Source organism: Chaetodon trifascialis, chromosome 4, assembly GCF_039877785.1.
Source record: "Chaetodon trifascialis isolate fChaTrf1 chromosome 4, fChaTrf1.hap1, whole genome shotgun sequence".
Taxonomy (NCBI): domain Eukaryota; kingdom Metazoa; phylum Chordata; class Actinopteri; order Chaetodontiformes; family Chaetodontidae; genus Chaetodon; species Chaetodon trifascialis.
This window is the reverse complement of record NC_092059.1, coordinates 4,648,509-4,671,008: the sequence shown is the minus strand read 5'-3', so window position 1 is coordinate 4,671,008 and position 22,500 is coordinate 4,648,509. Positions and strand designations below refer to the sequence as shown.

Below are 22,500 nucleotides of genomic sequence, written 5' to 3'. Positions count from 1 at the left end.
TTTTTGGGGCATTTCGTGCTTTTATTAGCCAGATGACAGTGGAGAGATGACAGGAAACGACGGGAGAGAGATGAGAGAGAGAGATCTTGTGATTCATGGTCAACACCTTGAGCCACTAAAAAAAAAATTATTTTATACGATTTATTGTGACAGAAACGCCTAAATATCAGTATAAAGAGCAATAATGTACTCGTCTCTTTAAATCACGTATTCTTATGATCCTTGTGTCCCCTCTTCTTGCAGACTCGGATGACTCTCCTGGTTCCAGAGAGCGGACGGTGATCGTTCACGCCAGTTCTGATATCACTCCCTCCACCGAGGAGCTGGCCAGCCATCTCAACACCAGAGACTCGGGCTGCCAGACAGAAGACTTTTTGATCTCAGGAGCGCCGTCTCGGAGGAGGATCAGAGCACAGAGAGGCCAGGGAGTGTCCCTCTCCATCTCCCACTCTGCGGGCAACATCTCGTGCCTGCCGGACAGCACTGACGCCATGTTCACCGGCTCTGTTGGCGCTCGCCTGCGCTCCCGAAGTCTGCCCCGAGACGGGAACCGGATGATGGACAACGGGCATAACGACAGCGACGATGAGGGGGAGCTTTCCCCCTTCGATGTGGAGGACTTCCTGCCCGGACCCGGAGAGCTGATTCTGAAGGATGAAGGAGAGAGCATGGACGACCAGGCCATGTCTGAGCACCAGCTGGGCCTGAAGTACAAGCAGCTCTCAGAGAGTCCAGAGCGCAGCTGGATGGAGAGGACCAGATCCCAGCTGCCCAGGAAGGCCGACATGGGCAGCTGCGAGATCTCGTCCAGCTCGGACACCTTCAGCAGCCCCGTCCACTCGGTCTCAGTCGCGGGGGTGCTGGGAGGCCAGATGGACCATAAGGACGACCACCAGTCCTCAAGCGGGAACTGGAGCGGGAGCAGCTCCACCTGCCCCTCTCAGACCTCGGAAACAATCCCCCCAGCCGCCTCTCCACCGCTGACGGGCTCCTCACACTGCGACTCTGAGCTCTCTCTGAACACTGCCACTCACCCCAACGATGACCAGACCGGCTTCATGCTGGACCACTACCAGGGCATCAGGACCCAGCGGGCGGGCTCCTTCTCTTCCACAGCCATGGATATATTAGAGGAAGTCGGGGTCAGCACTCCCATCGAAGGGGAGTGGGGTTACCCCCATTCGGACCCTCCACGTTCACAGGACTTCAGCCCTGAGCCAAGCAGAGAGGCCGAGAGCAGCCTGGGCTGCCCCAGCTTCACCAGCATGGCCACCTGTGAGAGCAGCTTCTCCGACAAGCCGCCGTCGGAGAAAGCTGACTCCGTCTCACATTACTCCGTAGACACCGAAGGCTACTACACCTCCATGCACTTTGACTGTGGTCTGAAAGGTAGCAGAAGCTTCACTTATAACTATGCATCGCCCGGCTCCGACTGCGGCCTGTCCGATTTAAGTGGTCACATGACTCTGGGGAGACGCTGCCTCTCTTTAAGGAAACCAAAGGCGAAGCCGTCTCCACCCAAGAGGAGTTCATCGTTAAGAAAAATATGCAGTGAGCGAAACGTCCCTGACAAGAAAGAACCAAAGATCACCTGCGGGCAGCAGCTTTCCTCCAAGGAGAGGAAACTGCAGCTGGTTTTGTCCGGCTCCCCGGGTCATATAGAAAACTCCTCCGTAGTCAAGGAGCCGCTTGTGGTCTGGGGGGTTGAGGGCTCGGCCGATCTACCTGACTTAGGTGTGTTCAGCTCCACAGATGCGCATTCATTTAAGGATGAAGGGGTTGTACAGTCAGACTACGCAGATCTGTGGCTACTGAATGATTTAAAATCCAGCGATCCGTACCGATCTTTGTCCAACTCCAGCACGGCGACAGGTACGACGGTCATCGAGTGCATCAAGTCACAGGAAAGCTCCGAGTCTCAGACGTCCCAGTCTGGCTCCAGAGCCACCACCCCCTCGCTTCCATCAGTGGAGGGAGACTTCAAGCTAACGTCTCCAGAGAAGCTGGCAGGCCTGGCCAGCCCATCCAGCGGCTACTCCAGTCAGTCAGAAACCCCCACCTCCTCGTTCCCCTCCGCCTTCTTCCCTGGACCGCTGTCGCCATCCAGCGGCAAGAGGAAGCCCAAAGTCCCGGAGAGGAAGTCGTCACTTTCGTCGCTGTCGCTGCAGTCGCTCTCCTGCAGGGACGGAGCCGCCTCGAAGAGAGACCTGGAGCTGCCGATAATCCCCCCCTCCCACCTCGACTTAAGTGCCCTTCATGGTGTCGGCAACAAGGCTTCAGCTTACAGGACCCAGATTCAGGTCCTGCATCAAAACAAGCAAAAGGCTGCCGTGACAGCCAGAGTGGCAGCGCCGCCAAACTCAGAGGTGTTTAACGCCCACGCCATGTCCATCACGCCCACAGCGCTGCACTCGGTACAGCTGCGATCCATCAGGAAGGATCATGAAGGAAGTCATGAGGACAGAACTTCCAGACTCAAGTGTCCCACTGTGAACTTAACTGGCACACTTTGCAGCAGTAAGTCCTTCGAGCTGAAGAGTCCCCTGTTACACGACTCGCATCAACACCACACGTCCACCAAGGGGTCGTGTGAATCAATGTTTACCTCAAACGAAGAGCTCGCAGATGGAGAAGCGGCGTGTCAGAGCGAGACGAGGAACCAGCAGGACGGAGAGGCTCCTTTAGAGAACACGACAGCATTCAGGCTGCAGGCCGAGCCGTCGTCAGATGTCCCAGAGAGGACCACGAGCCGTGAAGGAGAGCCGGCGGAAACGCCCCTCTGCAGCTCGCAGCCCGAGCCTCTACAGCAGCAAAGGTCTGAGCCGTCTGAAGACGAAGAACCGTGTCCTCCTCTCTCTGCTCTGCACAGTTCACCCCAGAGATCCAGCAGTCTTGATAAAGTGCCTGCTACTGACGGCCAATCAGAGGCGTCGCAAGAGAGTTCAGTGGGTAACGAAGGTAGAGCAGACGTGGAATACGAGTCGTCAGGTGTTTCAGCCCAAAGTGCCTCTCAGGATGTGAAGGAGGAGTCCACAGCAGAGCCGACGGAGGACTACTTCAGTAAAGGTAGACTGTCTCTGTCTTTATAGTCCCACATTTGTTAGGAATCTGTCCAAACTGTCACAGTACTGAGACACACTGTCTGCACTGAAACTGTTTTAGAAAAGTGTCATAATGGACCAAACGTGTAAGTCGTCTTGTGCAGCTTCATATCGGTTATTTCTGCTTTAGTGAAACTCCCATTTGGAAGCCGTCAAAGGAAAGCAAACGCTAATAACTTCTCTGATTAAAAGACTAAAATGACTTTGGTCCATCCAGATTTGAAATCTGAGCCTGCTCGGCTGTGAAAGGCCTGATGAGCAGGATCACAGATTTTCTAAATGATGCAGATCAAACAATCAACAGTTTAAATAAATGGCCCTGAAAAATAGGTTTCACTCTTATTTTTCTACAACAGCAAATGCTCAAAGTGTCTTTATTTAGAGTTCAACAGTAAAAGGCAGCTGGTCTGCTTCATCAGGACTGTGGCTGAGGATCAGCAACCAAACAGCCACCAACTGCTGTGCGGCTAGATGCTGACTGTTGCATCAAAGTCTCAAACTTCCAACTGTTTTGCAGAAAATAGTGTGTTTATGTGACGTACGAGGCAGTCATTAAGTTAAGAAGTCATAGTTCATCATCGGTTCTTGTAAAGGGCTCACGTGCTGGAAACACTGCTAACCGCTCAGCGTATGCAGCGTATTCAGATGTCCACTGGTTTCTGTCCCCAGACTCTACAGCTGGAGACAATGCGGCGTCCCCTCTGAGTGACGAGTCCAGGCCGGAGGACGACAGCGTGTTTCTGTCGCCCACTAAAGCTCGGACCACGGAGGATCTGTTCGCTATGATCCACAGGTGAGCAGCTGGGACAGCGGCGTGTTTGCGTTCGCTCTGCGTCAACACAGATTCTTAACGGCCTTTCTTCATGTTCAGGTCCAAAAGGAAAGTGCTGGGCAGGAAGGATTCCACCGAGCTGGGTGTGAGGAACCGCCTCGGAGCTGCGTCGGGGAACACTCCACCCGGCAGCGCCGTGAGCTCCCCGGTGTCGCTGGCGTCCCCCTCCTCCGCCGTGACCCCGCCAGGCCTGCAGAGAGCCACCGGTTCCATCTACAGGAGCGTGAAGAAGTCCAGCACCTCCAACGAGGAGTTCAAACTGCTGCTGCTCAAAAAGGGCAGCCGCTCGGACTCGAGTTACCGCATGTCAGCCACTGAGATCCTCAAGAGCCCCATTGCTCCTAAATCCCCCGCAGAGTCCCTGATGGAGTCCCCCAGACAGCCCGAAGAGCCCGCCTCCCCCCTGCAACAACAGCAGCATCCATCAGGACCAGATCAGCTCCCCGGCTCCTACCCCAAAGCCAACGCCGAGGGCTTCTCCCCGAAATCCTTCTCCATGTGCGCCGCATCCAGGCAGGGCCGCTCCAGGATCCCCCCGCCCGCCAACAGCAGCCGCTACGGCATGCGCAGCAGACTGTACTCGGCGCCCATGCAGGCGATCTCCGAGGGCGAGACCGAGAACTCGGACGGAAGCCCTCACGACGACCGCTCGTCACAGGGCTCCACGTAGTGTCAGAAGGTATGAAATGATGGTTAGTTTACAGAGAAAACACGTGGACCAGAATGAATTCTAATATATATATGAGATGTGGTGACTGCAGGGGCGTTGGTACGTAGAACATTAGAGGAACCGTTTTGTTAACAAGCATAAATTTACTAACTGTGGCTGAGTTTCAAAGCTGTTTCCTTTTGGTTATTCTGTGGATACTTAACAGTTTTATCTGTGCTCAGAAATGTTTTATACACACGGTATGTCTCAGAAATATCCTCTGCATATGAACACGCTGCATCAGAAACAGTGATGTCGAAAAATATCTGATGATTTTAAGAAACATTATTTGGACACCCAGCTGGACGCCCTCCCTCAGCCCTGCTGCAGTGCATCAGCGTTAAATCTGAACTGCTCTGAGGTCAGATTTGTCCTCAGACTTTAAAGAAACTCCCGCAGTTTAACCCTTTTATCATCATCTTGTAAAAATAGAGAAATATATTGGATTAACTGTGTTGTATTCTGTGAATACCTATGCAATAAGACACAGATGACTTTGAACCCATCAGCTGAAGATCAGGACTAACACGAAAATGTGAAGCTTCGACGCATCGAGTCGATCGGCGCGTCGGATATTTTACTCTTTTAAAAGCATGTTGTAAATCACGCTGCAGCATTTTAAAATTCTCACGCAATAAGAAGAGCGAGCGGAGGTGAGACAGGAGATGTCAAAGCCGAGCACGAACTCGACAATCTTAGAGACGAGAGCGGAGCAGGTGTTAACGTTGGAGACGGAGAGGCGATCACAGGTGGAGGTCGTGAAACAGGACAGCTGTGAAGGAACGAGGAGGTCTTATGTGTAAAAAAAAATGTCGTTTCTGGTTTAATGACGTGGTGTGTTTACGAATCGTTGAAAGAGGCACGTGGAAAGTGTTCAGGAGGATTTATTACGCCTTATTTTACAGTACGTGACGAAGCAGCGTAGAGTGAATTTATTGCAGATTTGGGGTTTTGATGGAGGACGCAGGTTTAATTTGGAGCCAGGCGATGAAAAGAACAAGTTCTGGATGAAGAGATGTGGCATTTGCTGCTATTTTGTACCAAATGCCCGTCTGTTTGATTCCCCATCAAAGCTAACCTGCCACCGTTTCATATGAATCAAATGTATTTATTTTTCTAAACCTCTGCACGCTCCCCGATTACACCTTTAGATCACCAGAAATCCACGGACGGAAATATGCAACGAATCGCTGGTCTTATCGATAACATGTTTTATTCAGATGCTTATTTTGTGTATAAGAGACAAATTTTAAAATCGGACACTGGCTGGAAAGCAGCACGGCGGCAGCAGTCATAAGCTACAGGTGTCAGGTGAGTCCAGAAGAACGTGGGGTTTAATGCAGTGATGGTACTCAGCCATTATGCAAAGAGTCTATGTAGCCATATTTCCCTTTGAAGACTGTTCTTCCCTATAGGTACACTGTAAATATCCACTTAATTTTGGCCTTAATGATGCTCCGTACTGATGCAATGACATTTAACAGGGTACACGATGGGTTACGTCTGTGAACCTTCATTCCAACCTTTTGTTTTTACTCTTCTGTTTGTTTGTTTGTTTGTTTGTTTGTTTGTTTGTTTGTTTGTTTGTTTGTTTGTTTGTTTGCACTGATAAAGTGACGTTTGTGAAGTTCCAGCTGTCTCTTGCTGTACCCGGAGATATTTACAGCCTCTCACACGGAGCTGTTTGAATAACTCGTAGACGCTTCTGCCAAAGGCGAGAACGTGCGCACGTTAAGTGGCACCGAGCCGTTTTTCTCCTCTCGTTTACTTGACTGAGACGTTCTTGAAAACAGTAAACCGACGCTTCAGATGAATCACAGAGTAGCTCGCGGTACTCGAAGCATTTCACGTCAGCTCCGCCTCGACGCGCTGGAGGTGTCAGCTTTGTATTTTTTTGTACAAACCTGTAAATACGACGACTTTTGGAAATGTCGCAAAGGTTGTTGAATTGTTTCCTATGTAAAAAAAAAAAAAAAAAAAATGTTTTCAAAGTTTACATTAATTTCAACCCTTTGTATATTTTTGAGCTGTGGAACACTTTGTCTTGTATTTATTTTTTAGTAAGCGTTGAGGAAATCCCATAGTAAATCCTATCAAAGTGCGAGCGCCGCAGGCTGCTCAGCGAATGTGTATAAAGAGACAAATAAATGTGACTGCTTTGAAAATGACTCTTTGGGTCGGTGGTGCTGTTAATTCTTCTTTTAAAGGTGTTTTTATTCACAACAAACCAAATATATGAGTACAATATGTCATGATAAGTGCTGTGATGCAACTAAGTACCCAGGTGCTGTACTTGAACTTAATACTTAGATTTATGTGACTTAATACAATGTGATGTATTGATTAAACCACTCAACAGTGTGATATAGTTCAAATTAGCTTAATATTATATAAAATACACTGCTCACAGGGAGGGGATATCAGTTTACACGTAGCAGGGTGTTTTGGAAAACGGATATTTTGTCTCCTTCGTTTTCAAAAATAACATCATGCACAAAACATTGTTTTCAAAAATGTTGTCGTTTACATGAACCCGGATAAACACGCCGTCGAGCGCCATCATAGCTATGCCAAACCAATGGCTGCGAGTGTAAACAAGGTCGCTCACATGACGTTAAGTATTCAGTCGCATGTTGTGACGTTTCAGAACCTAAAAGAAATCTCCACTTTGGCCGGAGTTTTTAACAACGATCGTTTTCCGTGAAAAAATCTCTGTTTGCGTGTAAACGAGAGGCCAAACTGCATGAAAACATTTCCCTAAGTGTAAACGTAGCCTCAGTCTGTCCGTTTGGGAAGCACAGGTGATTGTGACTCAGTCACACCTGCGTTGGTGCAAATGAAAGTGCCAACAGGTGCAGTGGAGGCAAAAGCAACACCACCCCACAAAGACAATGTGGTTCTGCATGTGGTGGCCGCGGACAGTCGCTCCCTCCTGACTGATTCTTCTCTAGTTTTGAGTTCTGTTCGTGTCCTTGTCGCTCCTGGTCGCCTGAGGTGGCACCTGCAGCCCAGTCAGGCTGCACAGGTAGTCCAGCTCCTCCAGGATGGCGCATCCATACAGGCAGGTTTGCTGTGTCTCCCAGCACAGTCTCAAGAGCGTGGAGGAGATACCAGGAGACCGGCCGTCACACAAGGACAGCCGGCCAGGGGTGTAGGAGGGAATGAACCCAGCAGCAGGACCAGTATCTGCTCCTCTGTGCGAGGAGGAGCAGGGGGAGCACTGCCAGAGCCCAACAAAATGACCTCCAGCAGGCTACTGGTGTGCATGTTTCTGACCAAACCGTCTCCATGAGGGTGGCATGAAGGCCCGGCGTCCCCCGGTGGGACCTGTGCTCACAGCCCAGCACGGTGCAGGCTGATTGGCATTCACCAGAGAACACCAGAACTGGCAGGTCCACCACTGACGCCCAGCTCTCTTCACAGGGGGCCCTGGGTTCCTCCTGGTGCAGGACAATGCACAGTGTATTGTGTATTTTGGCTGTATCCTCAACAGGTGGCGCCAAATCTCACAATAAAACCAGGCTGTGAAAGAAGTTGACTTTCATTTCACAGGACAGTAGAATAAGAAAAAGACAATAAAAATCAAATGTATTAAGGAATCTGTGTGAAGTTTAAAAAGCTCTTTAACTTTGTCACAATATTTTCATAATGTTCTTATATTTTCTTTTGCACTCTGAGCCAAAAGCATGATGTTTGTCATAATTTCACAGTCATGACTGTAAGCACAGAGTTTCTGCTTCTTAAACACAAAAAACACCTTCAAGGTTTTGAGCAAACCATAAAAAAATGGCCCAGCAGCCATTGACCTAAGATGACCACCAGAGGGCGTTCTTCAGTCGAGTCCACTGGGTAATTTAATGCAAATTGGGGGTAAATTTAAATGAGGCCTCTTTGTGTGCCGGCCAGAGAAATAAGAGCTGAGAGGCTTCTTTGAACTCTGAACAGGTTCCTGTCTCCATCACAGACCGGAGGCTCAGCTGGACTCACTGACATGTCAGTCCTGCATGTGTAGTGTCACCGTCATGGCTGCACAGTCGGCCTGGATTCTCTTTGTCGCTCTGGATAATGTCAAACAGGCCTGTGACGGACAAAAACTCCTTGTTCTCAGTCGGTGCGTGTTAACCGAGCTGAGACTGTAAGCGAAGGGAAAAAAAGGTAAACAAAGCCCGGGACTGTTTGGGAGCCCGTGTGGGAAGCCATCAAAGGGCACACTGACCGTGAACCCTGACCTCTGTTACCGATGGAGACAGGGTGGCCAGGCATGAGAGGGAGGTGCTTTTGAAATCAAGTATTTCTGTTCTCAGGAGAAAAGAAATGGGATGTGTGAAATGTGTCCGGGTGGAGAGGAAAGTGCTGATTTAAGCTGCAGAGCTCTGAACCTCGAGCTGTCCTCTGATGGCAGCCGACAACAGGCTGTGCCTTAATGTGACTGAGTACATTTACTCAAGTGCTGTACTTAAGTATACATTCAAGATACTTGTACTTTACTTGAGTTTGTTCATTTTCTTGTTTGTCTGACAGCTTGAGCTACTAGTCACTTTTCAGATTACACTTTTTTTCATGCAGTTCCTCGTATGAAATCACACATCTCTGAATTCGTATTGAATATGAACGAATGTGATAAACTGAAGGATGACAGAAATTCTCCTCCTTCTTAAGCTAAATTAACGCTTTTAAAAGCCTGTTTGATTAGTTTGAAAATGCATCGTCGCAATGAAAACAGGCTGTTTCTCTGACTTTTTGGGGATTGGTGGTTCTCACAGGACGGCCACACTGCAAACACATGATGGTTTTACAGAATATGATTCATGCTGTAGATTGAACCAGCTGACAGTATATAAAGTTGCTCAAATGAGCTCAAAATTAAATAAAATACAACATGAATGCAGCAGTAACATTAATCCACAAACATCAAATATGATAATAAAACACCGACAGGGAGTATTTTACTGCAACATGAGTACTTTTACTTTTACTTAAAGTACATCATGCTGACACTTTACTTCAGTAAGGCTTTGAATGCAGTATTTTCACAGTGTGGTATTAGTACTTTTACTTAAGTAAAGGCTCTGAGAACAGAACAGTCAACATCATCGAGGCCTTAAAAGCAAACGTGAGCCCAATGTGACTTTTCGTTGTCTGATTATGAAGAAACATGAACAAAGGAGGAAGTAAAGACCTTCAGCAGAACAGACGCAGCTTCTCAGTGCAGATTTAAGGGACTGAAGGAGGATTATCAGGTGGGTGCAGGAGCAGGAGTCAGAAAAGATGGAGGCTACCATCATGAGTCTGTACTGAGAAACACGATACACGATGATTTCTTATTGTCCTTTATGGTCGCCCCTTTATTCTGCATCATAACAGACTAATAACTTCATTTAACTGCTTAGAATAATTAAAAACCAAAGAGCGGCTGTATTTTTTGCCTTTTATTCTGTTTGTCATTGATGAGTTGTTTCAGGGTGCAGCAGTTTGTTTTTTTCAAAAGTCTGCTTGGTTTTTATAAAATTAAATATTCAGCCCCCCCTCCCCAACCCCCGACCCAATCCTTTTCCCACAGCCCCGACATACAAAGAGCAATCAAACAGCCTTCAGAGGACTCATTGATATGGAAGCAGTAATTATAATTGCAGGTGTCTGTCCAGTCCACATGAAGGGCCCACAGTCTAACATTCAGCCTCCATGTTTGGATTCATCCAGCTGATCCACATGCACCTGCAGCAGACATCCGTCCACACGATAGGTGGAAATCTGTCCAATGTTCGTTCTTGTATTGATTTCATTGTTTTCCATCACGAGAGCCTCAGCCTGACCTGAGCTGTACTTCCTCCCATGTGAGTAGCTGTGACTGTAGACAGGGTGGGGGGAGGAGCGCTGGGGAGGTAACCACACCAAAGTCACCACCAGGCCACCAGGGTGCACGCTGAGGCTCATTATAGTGCATTAAACAGACTCCCTGTGGAACAATGAGAGGCCCGGGGCCCCGGGGCAGAGCCCGAGGCTGGCTGGGACTGATACGGAGGCCCAGGGGATCCGGCTCACCGGGGCCTGTCACTACCAGACTTTCATCCACAGCTGCCAAACTCCATCCTCCTCTGCCTCTGTCATCTGCCACCAACCAGGCGGATGCTGTCTGTCTGTCTGGGGTACAATGAAAGAATGAAAGAGCGTCTGAACGCCGGTCCAGCGCTCACACACCACCTTCAGGAGGCTTCATGACCTGATCTAACGTGTTTTATTTCTGTGTCACACAGTCACTGGTCGGATGATGATTCAGTCAGCTCATTCTCTCAGGCCCTGCAGATGAGTTTGGTTTTGGTGGCAATGATCAGGATTATTCAGGTTTAATGATCCGGTTAAAGTTAGTTTGTGGTCGTAGTCACGTCTTTATTTCTCCCTAACTGCAGCCTGGTCCACACCACACTTAATTTGGGTCCTTAAATAAGGATGCTCCACCTCCATTCAAACCCAGATAAATATAAATAAATTAGCAATTTATTTTGGAATATTTATTCTTAGTTATTATTATAACTACGGCTATTATGATTATGATTATGATTATTATTATATTGTAAGTTGGTAAATTTCGCAGGTTTGACTTTGAATTATCACCACAAGAAAAAATTAATTATATATGAAAAACAGAATTTTGTGTCATATAAATGATTTTTTTTTTTCTCTCTCTCTCTCTCTCTCTCTGTTGTCCTGTTAATAATCTCACCACCCCTTTACCTTGCGACCCCTTGTGGGGGCCCGGACCCTCACATTGGGAACCAACGCCTTGGTTACGCTAACGAATAAATACATTTTGCAGAAGTGTGTAAAAACTTCATTTCCTGTGAGTGTCAGGTTACATATTTTCTTTCAGGAAACTGGATTTTTTTTTTTTTTTGACCTGTAAAATAAAGCACGTGAGATTAACAGTCATGAACGTGAACGCAACATGTTTGGCGCCATATGATGATTTTACATTCATGTGTTCATTTTTACTTTTTGAAATCATTCGATACCGCTCGTATTATGACTCTGCTTGTCTGCATTTCTTCCTCTGCCTTTTCTTCTTGAATGTGTGCAGATAATAGACGGTATCATTCGGAGGAGGAGGAGGAGGAGGAGGAGGGAGGACCCGCTGACGCTGCTGCGTGCGCAGCTTCAGTCTGGAGTCGCTTCGACGGGACCGCAATGAAGAGATAAATAGAGAGCTTTTTTATTTATTCGGAGCATTAAAGGTCCCGGTCGTTGAGCGCTGAGACGGGGCGGGCGGCCCGGCCAGCTGCGAACGCGCTCCTCTGCTGGAAAGGTGAGTAAATGCCCGCGTTTGTCGCAAACGTGGGATTTAATAGAAGAATTACATTAAAGGGAAGGAGGGTGAGCCGAGGCTCTTCTGATTTGCGCGTCGCTCACGCGCTGGAACATCCATTCGTTTCAACATTAGCACGTGGATTAAGTGGGAATTATTCAGATAGTGGCACGAGCTCGCTCTTAAATCGAATTCAAGCTTTCTTTTTAGCTTTTTTTTTTTTTTTTTTCTCAGAGCCGATCTGCGCCGCGAGCTCCTGTCGCGAAACGCTCGCTCTCTGCCAGCGCGAGCTCGTCTTTTTAAACATGCGCGAGCTGAACAGGAACTTTAAAATAACAGGTTGTGATTAAGCGCGAGGACCCCACTCCGTCCGCCACACATTGGTGCCTTTATGGCAGCGGAGCGTCACGCGCCCTCAGCCGTTCGTGTGGAGACGCGCGCACACACGACGCACAGCCTCGCGGCTTTCATGGCGAACGGTCGGCTTTGACGGACCGGAGCCATCAGAAAGCCTCACAATGCGCAGATCTGTGCGGGAGGCCGGCAGCGCAGTTTGCGGGCACGTCTGACAGTGAGCGTGAAGAGATGACAGGAATCTCCTCAGATGAACCCGGCGCTCGCGCTCAGGGCCTGCCTCAACAGCCTCGGCTGTAATGGCTCGTGCGTTTGCTTGTGTTGGTGCTCTGTCACATGTGCCGTGACAAGACTGCGTTAAGAAAACGGCGAATTTTAGCAGAGCTGCTGCAGAAACACCTTCGTGCTCATCTCAGTGACGGGATTGTTCACGTTAGAGCTGCAGGAATTCATTGATTAGTTCAGAATCAGGCTTGTATTGGCCAAGCAAGTGTGCACAGACACGAGATCTGACTCCGGTTTAAACGCTGCATTCAATGTGCATGCAGGGAAACGACACAAGGCACAAAAAGACAAAAGGCTGAACAATAAGTGGTGCAAAAATAACCAATATGTCCAAAGAAATACAATATGCAGGTATTTGTGCTCACACTGACAGTGAGTGATGAACGTCGATGTTAAAAACTGTGTTCATGGATGATAACAGGCCAGTCAGTGGATGTCAACCATTACATTAATCACCAGCTCTCTGGATATTGATTAATTGGTCATTTTTTGAGAAACAAGTCTCTGATTGCAGCCTCTTAAATGGGCATATTTTCTGGTTTCTTCATTCCTCGTTGACAGTAAACTGAATATCTTAGATTCTGAATATCAAGACATTTGAGGACGTCCTCTTCTGCTTTGGGCAGCACTGATCTTCTGACATTGTAGAGACCAAACAACTAATCAAGGAAATGATACATGAATTGACAATTAAAATCATTATTTGCAGCCCTAAACATGACATGCCTTTTCATTTCTTATGTTTCTAATTTCAGTTTGCTAATGATATTTTTAAATATTCTCACTGTTTCACCATCTGATCTGGATAAAACTGTGACTTATTCCGCCGCAGTGCTCGCAGTGAAGGCCAAACCAATTGTATTAATTAGAAATGTTAAATTATTCATCGGATTTGACGACTATTACTGTGGGATTTAGGAGATCAGCTGGAGGACAACCAGCTGAATAAAGGGAAATCTGCCCTGATGTGAGAGCAGCCTGCGTCGCTCTAAGGACGTGCAGCTCATGAATGAGGCTCCATGTGTCTCGCTAATGAGATGTAATTGGCTATTGGAGCGGAGGGGTGTGGAGGGCGATGACCTTTCAGATCGTCAGCCGTGCTCCGTCCGTCCCCGGCACTTTGTTCCCCTCTGAACTCTGAATCAAACCCAAAACAAGGAAACCTGAGCAGAGGAAGCGAGGACGGAGCAGTCATTGTGGCGAATCTGAACTGCAGCGCGCTTAATTGTTGTTGTTTTCTCCCTGCTGTTGACTTAGTAAAGCACACATTCCACCAATGAGGCCAGGAGAAAAAAAAGGAAATGTGGAAATCATTACAGTAACGGGGACAGGGGCGGGATTTCATTTGGCTCTCCGCTCGGTCTCTTCTTGCCTATTTACTCAATTAGCTGTTCCTGGCTGGCGAGCACAAACCTCTTACAGATGATGTGAACAGAGCTGGACGTGTTGCTGCTCTTATCGTTGAAAAACCAAACACTGTGCATGCGTTCACTCTGCAGCAGGACGGCTCGTGGTGCATGTTTCCTGCATTAGCTCACGCTCGGTGAGAAGTGCGATACGCCGGTGCTGTTTTTAACAACCTAATCGACAAACTGCATCATCATGCAGGGACGGGAACTGTGCTAACACGCTGGATTTAGGAAGATTAATGAGTTTAACCTGCAGCTATTTATAGGAATAAGGTTGTGTTTCATTTTCTGACAGCTCTCAGGCTCGCTGCTCTGAAGGCTTCACACTGGGCTGTTTAAGAGGTGCTGGAGATGGCAGCAGTTCATCTCTGACCACAAGGACCAGCCGGTATTTAAGCCGCCTTTAACCGAGGAGGCAGAGAGGAACAGCTGAAGGCTTTTTGCATCAAAGGCTGCGTTATTGATGCGTATGCGACCTCTCTCTCTGACCTCCCCGCTCTGTGATAACACAGAGACAAAGCACAGTCACAGAGTCCGATAATGTCACAGGGAAAGAGAACAAAGACCAGCACGGCCTCTATGTACTTTGGCTCGCTCCACACTTTGCTGGCGAAGCTTCCTCGTTCCTCTGCTCGTCTGCAGAGTTTGACACCGAGCTCACATGATTCAAGGCCGGAGTGGTGTTCGCTGGAGGGTGAGAGGCCGGCGGCATGTCACCCCGGGGGTGATTACTGCCCGGCGTCAGGTCACCTGATCCAGCGGCTCAGAGTAAAGCTCACCAACACTGTTTTTATTTCTCCTCATAAAGCAGAAAGCTGAGGCATAAAAAGCGATTTCACCCTGATGGTTAAATTAAGAAGGAGTGTTAAAGTGAATTTAATGTGGGGGGGTTATTGTCCTCACTTTCTGCACAAACGGGCCAAACCATTAGAGTCGTGAAAGTAGGGGAGTCCTAACCAAGAAAGACTTCTTTCATATTGGTCAGTGAGGCCTTGTCGTGTCACAGACCTCATGACCGTCTTATCAAGCAGGAAATGTCTTTGCCACAAACGTCCTGGAAAGCAAGTAGAGGAAGAAGGAAAGGAGGAAGAAGAGAATCAATCCTAATTTTCCTATTCAGGCTTCATTTAGAACGTTAGATCCAGTTTTCCATATTTCTTCCTCGTAGAAGTGAGGCCTGTTGGAAGAGTGTCAGTGCAGTATGTGTGTGTCTGCCATCACCTTTGCTTGGATTCTCATGTCAATAATTTGTCCTTTTTGTCCGTCCTGTGATCCCATGACGTGCAGGATGAGTCCTGAGGACAAGCAGCACATGTGGTACATGAGTGTGTAGCTGTGTTTACGTCTTTTTGAACACATTTTGAAGGACTGCATTAGAAGAGATTGATGGAAACGGCAGAATTCGGAAAAAAACTTCTTCAGTTTTAGGTGGCTTGTGCCTTTTTTTTTAAAAAAAACAAAATTGTGCATAACGGAGGATGGAAACACTTTTTTAGAATAAGCTCTCAGCAAACATTTAACTCACATGAAGAAGAAATCCAGTCAGCTTGGTCGATGTCGACATATTTACAAGACGTACAGAGAGATCAAAATATGGCCTCTCAGTCCCACAGTGTGCAAAGATATGAAGATAAAAACAATAAAGAGAAAACAAGTATTTAAAATGAATGCAGAAGAAGAAGAAATTGGAATTTTTCTCCCAATAACCTCATAACAGCCGTGGATGGAAACTTGCGATACATTTGCATTGAATCCCATCTAATTACGTGTATGTAGACAATCATGACCTGCCAGGGAGCAGACCCGTCAACACCCACCAGCTCTAGGCTGAGAAAAGACAAGAGAGCAGAAACATCAAGCTAGAAATGCACAAAGCTTTTATTGGCTTCTCATGTGTGAGTGTTTCGTACTCCCAAGGTGCACATGCTTCCCAGGTCTTCCTCGTGTGTAAAACAGCAACAAGGTTATCGGCCGACCGTCTGGCTCAGAATCCTCCGTGTAATCCATCACAGCCATATTACACTGTCTCATCTATGCTACAGAACAATATAAAGCCAGCCTGGGGGGATCCAGAGCTCCTCCTCGCTGCTCAGCCAGGCAACCCAACACCACATGAAGGCCGTTCAGAGGAAGAAAAAAGTGTCACGCGTTAAGAAAATTAGAACTGCATGTGTGCGTTTAATTGAGTTTTTCACTTAAAAGGTACGACACACTTGGCTCTTTCATTTCAGGTTGTTTAAAGCCTCTCCCAAGACCTGGACTTATTATCCTCGCAGCCCCCATCAGTATGAATAATTGACCGCGCTGACATTGGATGCATTGTATCTCCAGGCACCCGAGGGATGTTTCATCGCTGCAGATGGATGAAGGTTGACAGCCAGCGCAGGCGGAACGAGTTGTGTAGAAGTGTCATGTAGTGGCGAGGAAAGCCAACACAGTGCGGGCTTATGAAAGCACGATAACTGCCGGGATGACAGACAGATACGCTGACAGATAGCGTGTTACTAAGACCAGTTGAGATCAGGTGATGTGTTCCTGTGTTCTGTACGTCAAAGATAATGGTCTATAAAATGTCAGGAACTTGTTAAAAATGTCCATCACAGTTGCCCAATGTGACGTCTTTGAAGTCCTTGTTTTGTCCAACTGTCGTATAATCACGAATCAGGATAGTCGTGAATATCCTCACATGAATGCCGTGTAGCTCGCTAACGTTGATTTCCTAATTTATTTTGAATTGCCACAAGGGGGAGCCAGAGCTCTCCAATCATTTGAAAATCCCGAACCTGTCACCGTGGCTGCAGGTTCAGCTTGATCAGTTTCTCCTGCTAAAAAAAAAAAGTTAAACCGGACGTGAGGAAATGCTGTTGATTCCACACCAACGGGCAGATGAGGTGGAACCTGTCGGAGGAAGGGGTCCCATAGACCAACACCTCCAGTTTACACTCCTCTCTCCATGACAGCCATCCATGTTTTCATGAAAAATTTGCTAATGAATTTTCTGATGAACGACGAATGCATTCATCGACCAGTCGTTTAGTTTTCAGGTGTGTTGAACAAAGTGCTTCATAAGTCATATTACAGCCAAACCGTCATTACCTCCATGTTGGTCTCGTCTCTGTTTACCTTTTAATTGTTGATTACAGTAACAGCTGGAGATAATGAGCTCTGTACAGCAGAAGCCTCAGTCATGTTCCCAATCTCAATTTCCTGTGTTATATTACAGCGGCTCCGCTCTAACCTGGTTACTCCTGATGAGACATAATGAACCATAAAATCCCCTCGTTCTCGCTCCGTTTACAGTAATTATTTGTTTGGGATGAGCTGTAAGGTCCAATAATGCATTTTAATTGTGTATTTTTTTTCCCACAGTGGAAGAGTTTTTCCAGCACTGAGTAAAAAGAATTGGGACAGTTCGTTGGACATTATTAAAGGGACATTTCACCAGTTTTAGATGTCAGGGTGGGTTTAGCTGCACTAGACACAACATGCGGCAGATGTCCTTCAAAAGGCTCAAAGGACAAATTCCAGTGAATTCAACAACACTGCGCACAGATTGGGTTCAAGATTTTTCACAGTTTTAAAGCTACTCCACGCCTTTAAAGTCTCAGAAGTGTGTTTTTCTTTTTGTTCCTACGCTTTAATATTTGAGCTTCACTTGGCAGAATGACGTATGTGCAGGGTGTGACACTAAAATCCAAATCAGGCACAATATATTATTCAGGGTGTTTTATATGCACCTTAAAACATGTCTGGAGGGGATCTTTAAACGCTCTGTTTCCTGTGTTTCAGGGCTGCCTACAAGAATAATGGATGAGACCTGTCAGTAGCACTTGATGAAGATTTGGCTTGACTCTTCAGACTGAGCTATGGAGGGTAGTGATGACGTGTCTGTACCCATGACGCAGCCCCAGCCTGATGTGTGCGGCGCTGAGGTGGGAGGAGGAGAAATCCCCAGTAAAGTGGAGGATGGAGTAAATCCACCCGTTCCTGCTGATTCCTGTGGGAGCAGCGCGACAGGACTGACCAAAGGAGGGCTCTCTAACCTGGTGGAGCCTCCTGCTCCCTCAGGGGTGAGTCCCACTGCTGAGGCTCCGGGAGGTGTGGCGCTCAAGGTCGCCACAACCGTGTTACACCCGGTGTGCCTGGGAGAGAGCCCGCTGATGCTTCCCATTCACCTGCAGATGGCCGGAGCTGCCGGGCCACAGCTCGGCCAAATGGGGGCAGCGCCGTACTTGATAACAAGCCAAAGCCCGGTTTCACTTCCCCTGGTCTTGGATCAGCAGGTCATCCAGCACATGAATCCGTCTGTGATCCCTCAGACTGCTAACTGCCCTCAGCTTCCACTCCAGAACAACGTCCTGTGTCAGAACCCTTTGGCGTTTGGTTTACCTCCAGCTGTCGATCAGAAGTCTGCGGGACAAACGCAGGATGCTAACCTGCTGTCTCTCCTGCAGAATCCTGCTTTTGCGGCCATCTTGCAGGATCTCTTCCCCTCCCAGTCAGGCTCATCCACCTGTCAGTCACCAAGCTCTACCTTCTTCCCACTTCCTCCCCTCACGCCTCCCTACACCTCCCCTCTGGCCCCTTTAGTCCCTCCTGCCACCCTTCTGGTCCCCTATCCTGTCATCATCCCTCTGCCAGTGCCTCTGCCCGTCCCTCTTCCCATCCCCATTCCCGTCCCTCAGACCGAGGACTCAAAGGGGAACATGCCAAAACCAGTTTGCACTGTGAGTAAAAGCACTCAGACTTCTCCAAAAGATACTACCTCTCCGTCGTTGTCTTCAAGCAGATGCATGCCGTCGTTCCAGCCACAAAACGTGTCCCCATCCTTGCTTCCTCCGGATGAAGGACAGGTTCTGGACCTTTCCGTCAGAGCATGCCCCGTCGAACTAAAGCAGGAATACCCGAGTCCACAGCAGGACAGTGTGCTCGACTTGTCAGTGCCTGGTGTGAGGAAGAAGTGTGTTCAGTCAGACCGGGAAGTAGCTTTCCATTCTGGTCAAGATGCCGGTACGTCTTTGTCTCTGGGGGTTGAATGCACTCAGAGTTTAGATTCCAAACTCCTGGGCAGTCTGGCCTCACTGGAGTTCAGCCGGCAGCATAAGTGGGTGGTTGACAGCGCTGGTGGGTCTAGTTCTCGGGGTCAGGAGGCGACTCTAAGCGGAGCCGGAAACCTTGAGATTGTCAGCACCTCGCAGACGGCCAAGGTCATCGTCTCGGTGAAGGACGCCATTCCTGCCATCCTCTGCGGAAAGATAAAAAGCCTTTCAGGAGTCTCCACCAAGAACTTTTCCATCAAACGGGACGGCAGTCAGGGGACGTCTTTGCAGCAGCTCTACGGGATGTCGTCGGCATCCAAGGGGGAGCAGCACGACCCCAACAACCCACTCAAAAAGGTTCCCAAGAACAGAGCCATCAAACTGAAGAAGGTCAGCTCGCAAGAGATCCATTTCCTTCCCATGAAGAAGCAGAGACTCGCAGCGCTGCTACCCAGGAAGTGAAAGTGCTCGGCAGACTAACAGCTGGCCCGCTCTCTGGTTATCATTCCAGAAAGAGCAACATATAACACATGTGAGGACGTTCTGTAATCAACCTCTTAAACATTCAATCAAAGCTCACAGTTTGGCCCCAAATGTTGCTTTGACTGAGGCTCATGAATGTGTGACAGTGTGACACAGTCGTCACAGAAATGGTTTCCACTGGACTTCTCTGGATTGCTGTGTTTTGTTGTAATGCACTACTCTACAGTGTTATGGTAAACCAGAAATGTGTGTGCGTGTGTGTGTGTATGGCAGCTTAATGGGCTCTCCGTGTGGCTTTGGAGCTTGTCGTTATGAATCGGAGATGTTGAAGAACATTTTTTGACTTTATAATTACAGCAAAGACACATGGGTTCCATTTTTTCCATTATGGATCATGGTTTGTTTCCACATGTAATTTTTATTTAAGTGCACTGAAGAGCTAAAAAAAACCTGATAGTTGAGGTTGTCAGTGCCCAGAGCAGAGCAGTAGGCACTGGCAGGACGTGACCGAGACTGTTAAAACATGTCCCATCGTCGGAAATTCCCATAGTCATCAGTAGCTCAGCGGAGCCATTCATTCTCCTCTGATTGGGAGGGCTTTAGCATGACAGGCTAATAATGACTTGGCAAGGCCGGAGCCACAATTTCATTATAATGAATGTTGGCAACAGCCGTCTGTCACGACAAAATACGTTCTTATTTTGTTCAACAGCAGGGAAAAAAGGGACGCCTCACTTGGTTTCACATTTAAACAGGACTTTGAACAGGCCCATCCAAACACAAGGAAAGCATTTCTGGAAAAGAGCTATTTTTGAAGCTGGATGAATTAATCCGTTTTAATTCAGCAGCGCTTCAAGATGGAAGCCAAATCTGAGAAAACACAGCAGAGCCCGCTGCTGCGTACATTAACTCTCTAAAGACGTGAATCAGGGTGGAAGTTCTAGTGTTGATTTCACCTGTAAAATCACCTGAAAATGTGAAGGGAGGTAAAGGTGATGGGAACCGGCAGATTAAAGATGAAACGATGAAAATTTTCTTGGCTTTAGTGAGAGAAGATACTGTTTGTATATTGAAGTGTTGAAGTTATTAGTCTGTTATTAGAATGAGTATTGATAAGACGCCCGCCTCTGTTTATCAAGAGTTTCATGTGGTTTGGTGTCATGGACTGTTTTTGTTCCCGTTCTTCTTCTTCTTCTCAACAAAAAACGTAAACACCAAACTGGCAGGTGGGTTGTAAATTCCACTCACCGCTCAAGCACTTAAAATGACACTTGTTGACCTCAAGGTGGCGCTGTAATAAATCAAATTGATGTTCTGGCTGTTTTCTCAAAATCCAGTTTTCAACATCGTCCAATCTTCCCAAAACTGAGTCCGTAACATCTGCGAACTTTTTCAAGAAATTTCAACGTGTCTGTCTGCTTTGATTATACGAGCCGATCAGATTTCATTAAAAGTTGATCAACCTGAAATTCAACCTGAATGTTAAGTATCAAAGCATGTCGCGTGTCGACACTAGGGGGCACCCCAAACACAACAAGTTTATATCTCGTAATCGGCCTCATTGATTCGCACAAATTTCGATTTAGATGAGTGAATGCATTTTTTTTAAGTAGCCGCAGCTTATTACAACAGTTATAAATGTGTAGATATTTCACATTCTGTACTAAATTTCAAAGTAGATCACCCTGAAATTTTTTGTGTGCATGTGACAAAAGTTTGCCTCACTGCAGCCTAAATGTACTGTTCAAGTGTGGAAAATCCATTAAAATCCACAGTTAATCTCCTCAAGTCTTCAATCGGATGCTGCCGAAAATGACTTTGGACACGTCACATGTTTTGCATGATGTTCAGATGCGTCAAACTACAAACACACAGCGACATTCAGTCTGACTGCAATGTGATGTGAGAAGGTGTGCGGAGAACCACGCCCTCTAGTGGCGCAGACAGGAAGTCACCTCTGAGGATGCAGAGGTCCAGGCTTTGAATCCCACTTTCCAGCAATGTGGCAATTGCACGTGCATGTGGAGTGTTTTCAGGTGCTTCCTAAATCTGAAACAAACATCCAAACGATGACGACCTGCCTGGACTCCGATCACTACAGCTTTTTTTAAATTATTGTGGAGCGTGGTCTTTTTCCTTTCTGTCCCATGGCTATGATCAGAGTCGTGAATGTGAGAGTGTTGTTGTGTGTCCGTTTTATCCTATCGAGTGCACTTTGTCATAGTTTAGTTGAAAACATTACAGGGTGTTACTACCTTTTCTACTAAAACTGTGTTGCCCGTTTGTGATTATAGCATTTATGAATTCTGTGAATCGTAGGCCAAGAACTATTAACAGCCGCAGACTGCCTGGACGAACAAACGAGGGATGGAAAATACCCAGAGGCTCGACTTCTTTTTACCAGTTCTTTATTTTTATCGATGTGCTTTAGCAGCTCGGGTCGGCGGTCCAGCCAACATGGAGCTCTTTGGTTTAGTAGTTTGAACGGATCACTTTGGTTGTACAGGATTTCACCCTAATTTATTGTTTGTACAACTTTAATTTATACAGTCTGTGTGTATATAGTGGATGTTAGGAGACAAAGTGTGACTGGGCATAAAGACAGCTTCCTTCGTGTCTCCTGAAGCTTTTTGCTTCTGAAAGCTGTTTTAACTAAGATGTCAGTGAAGAAACACCAGTTGAAATGTGCTGGCGGTAAAATGTTTGCTTACTGTACAGTATGTGTGCTTTTTATATGGAAGTGAACTAAAATCTCCAAGCTCTGAATTTGTGGCTCTGCCTCTTTCTTTAACGACACACTGGTTTGAAATCACGTCTCGTTGGCCTTGACGGGCACTTTGTTTCTTCGGGGTGGTCTCATGAAGACGCAGTAACTATACTTATGTGATGAAGGGCACAATGTTGCCAGAATCGACTCATTAAAGGAAAAAAGCACTCAGATAAAAACTTGAAAAGACAAAAATGTTTCATCCAGTAAAACCAGTCTGA

At 47.2% G+C, this 22,500-nt stretch overlaps 2 protein-coding genes across 4 annotated transcripts in view; both read left to right on the top strand.

Annotated features, from left to right (window-relative positions):
- The window catches only part of nhsa (Nance-Horan syndrome a (congenital cataracts and dental anomalies)), a 56,500-nt gene extending 49,699 nt beyond the window's left edge, over positions 1–6,801 (top strand). For all 3 annotated transcript variants that reach the window (XM_070961257.1, XM_070961256.1, XM_070961258.1), the window contains 3 exons: positions 244–3,066; positions 3,771–3,894; positions 3,973–6,801. In XM_070961257.1, coding sequence (XP_070817358.1) covers positions 244–3,066; positions 3,771–3,894; positions 3,973–4,603 — 3,578 coding nt within the window. In that variant the 3' untranslated portion in view covers positions 4,604–6,801. The remainder of the gene's footprint in view (positions 1–243; positions 3,067–3,770; positions 3,895–3,972) is intronic.
- A 4,989-nt stretch (positions 6,802–11,790) lies between these two features.
- Positions 11,791–22,278, top strand: rai2 (retinoic acid induced 2). The gene is made up of 2 exons (XM_070961498.1): positions 11,791–11,942; positions 17,780–22,278. Exon 2 carries the CDS (start codon positions 17,857–17,859, stop codon positions 19,489–19,491), a length of 1,635 nt encoding a protein of 544 aa, XP_070817599.1. The 5' UTR covers positions 11,791–11,942; positions 17,780–17,856; the 3' UTR covers positions 19,492–22,278.
- The last annotated feature ends 222 nt before the right edge of the window (positions 22,279–22,500 follow it).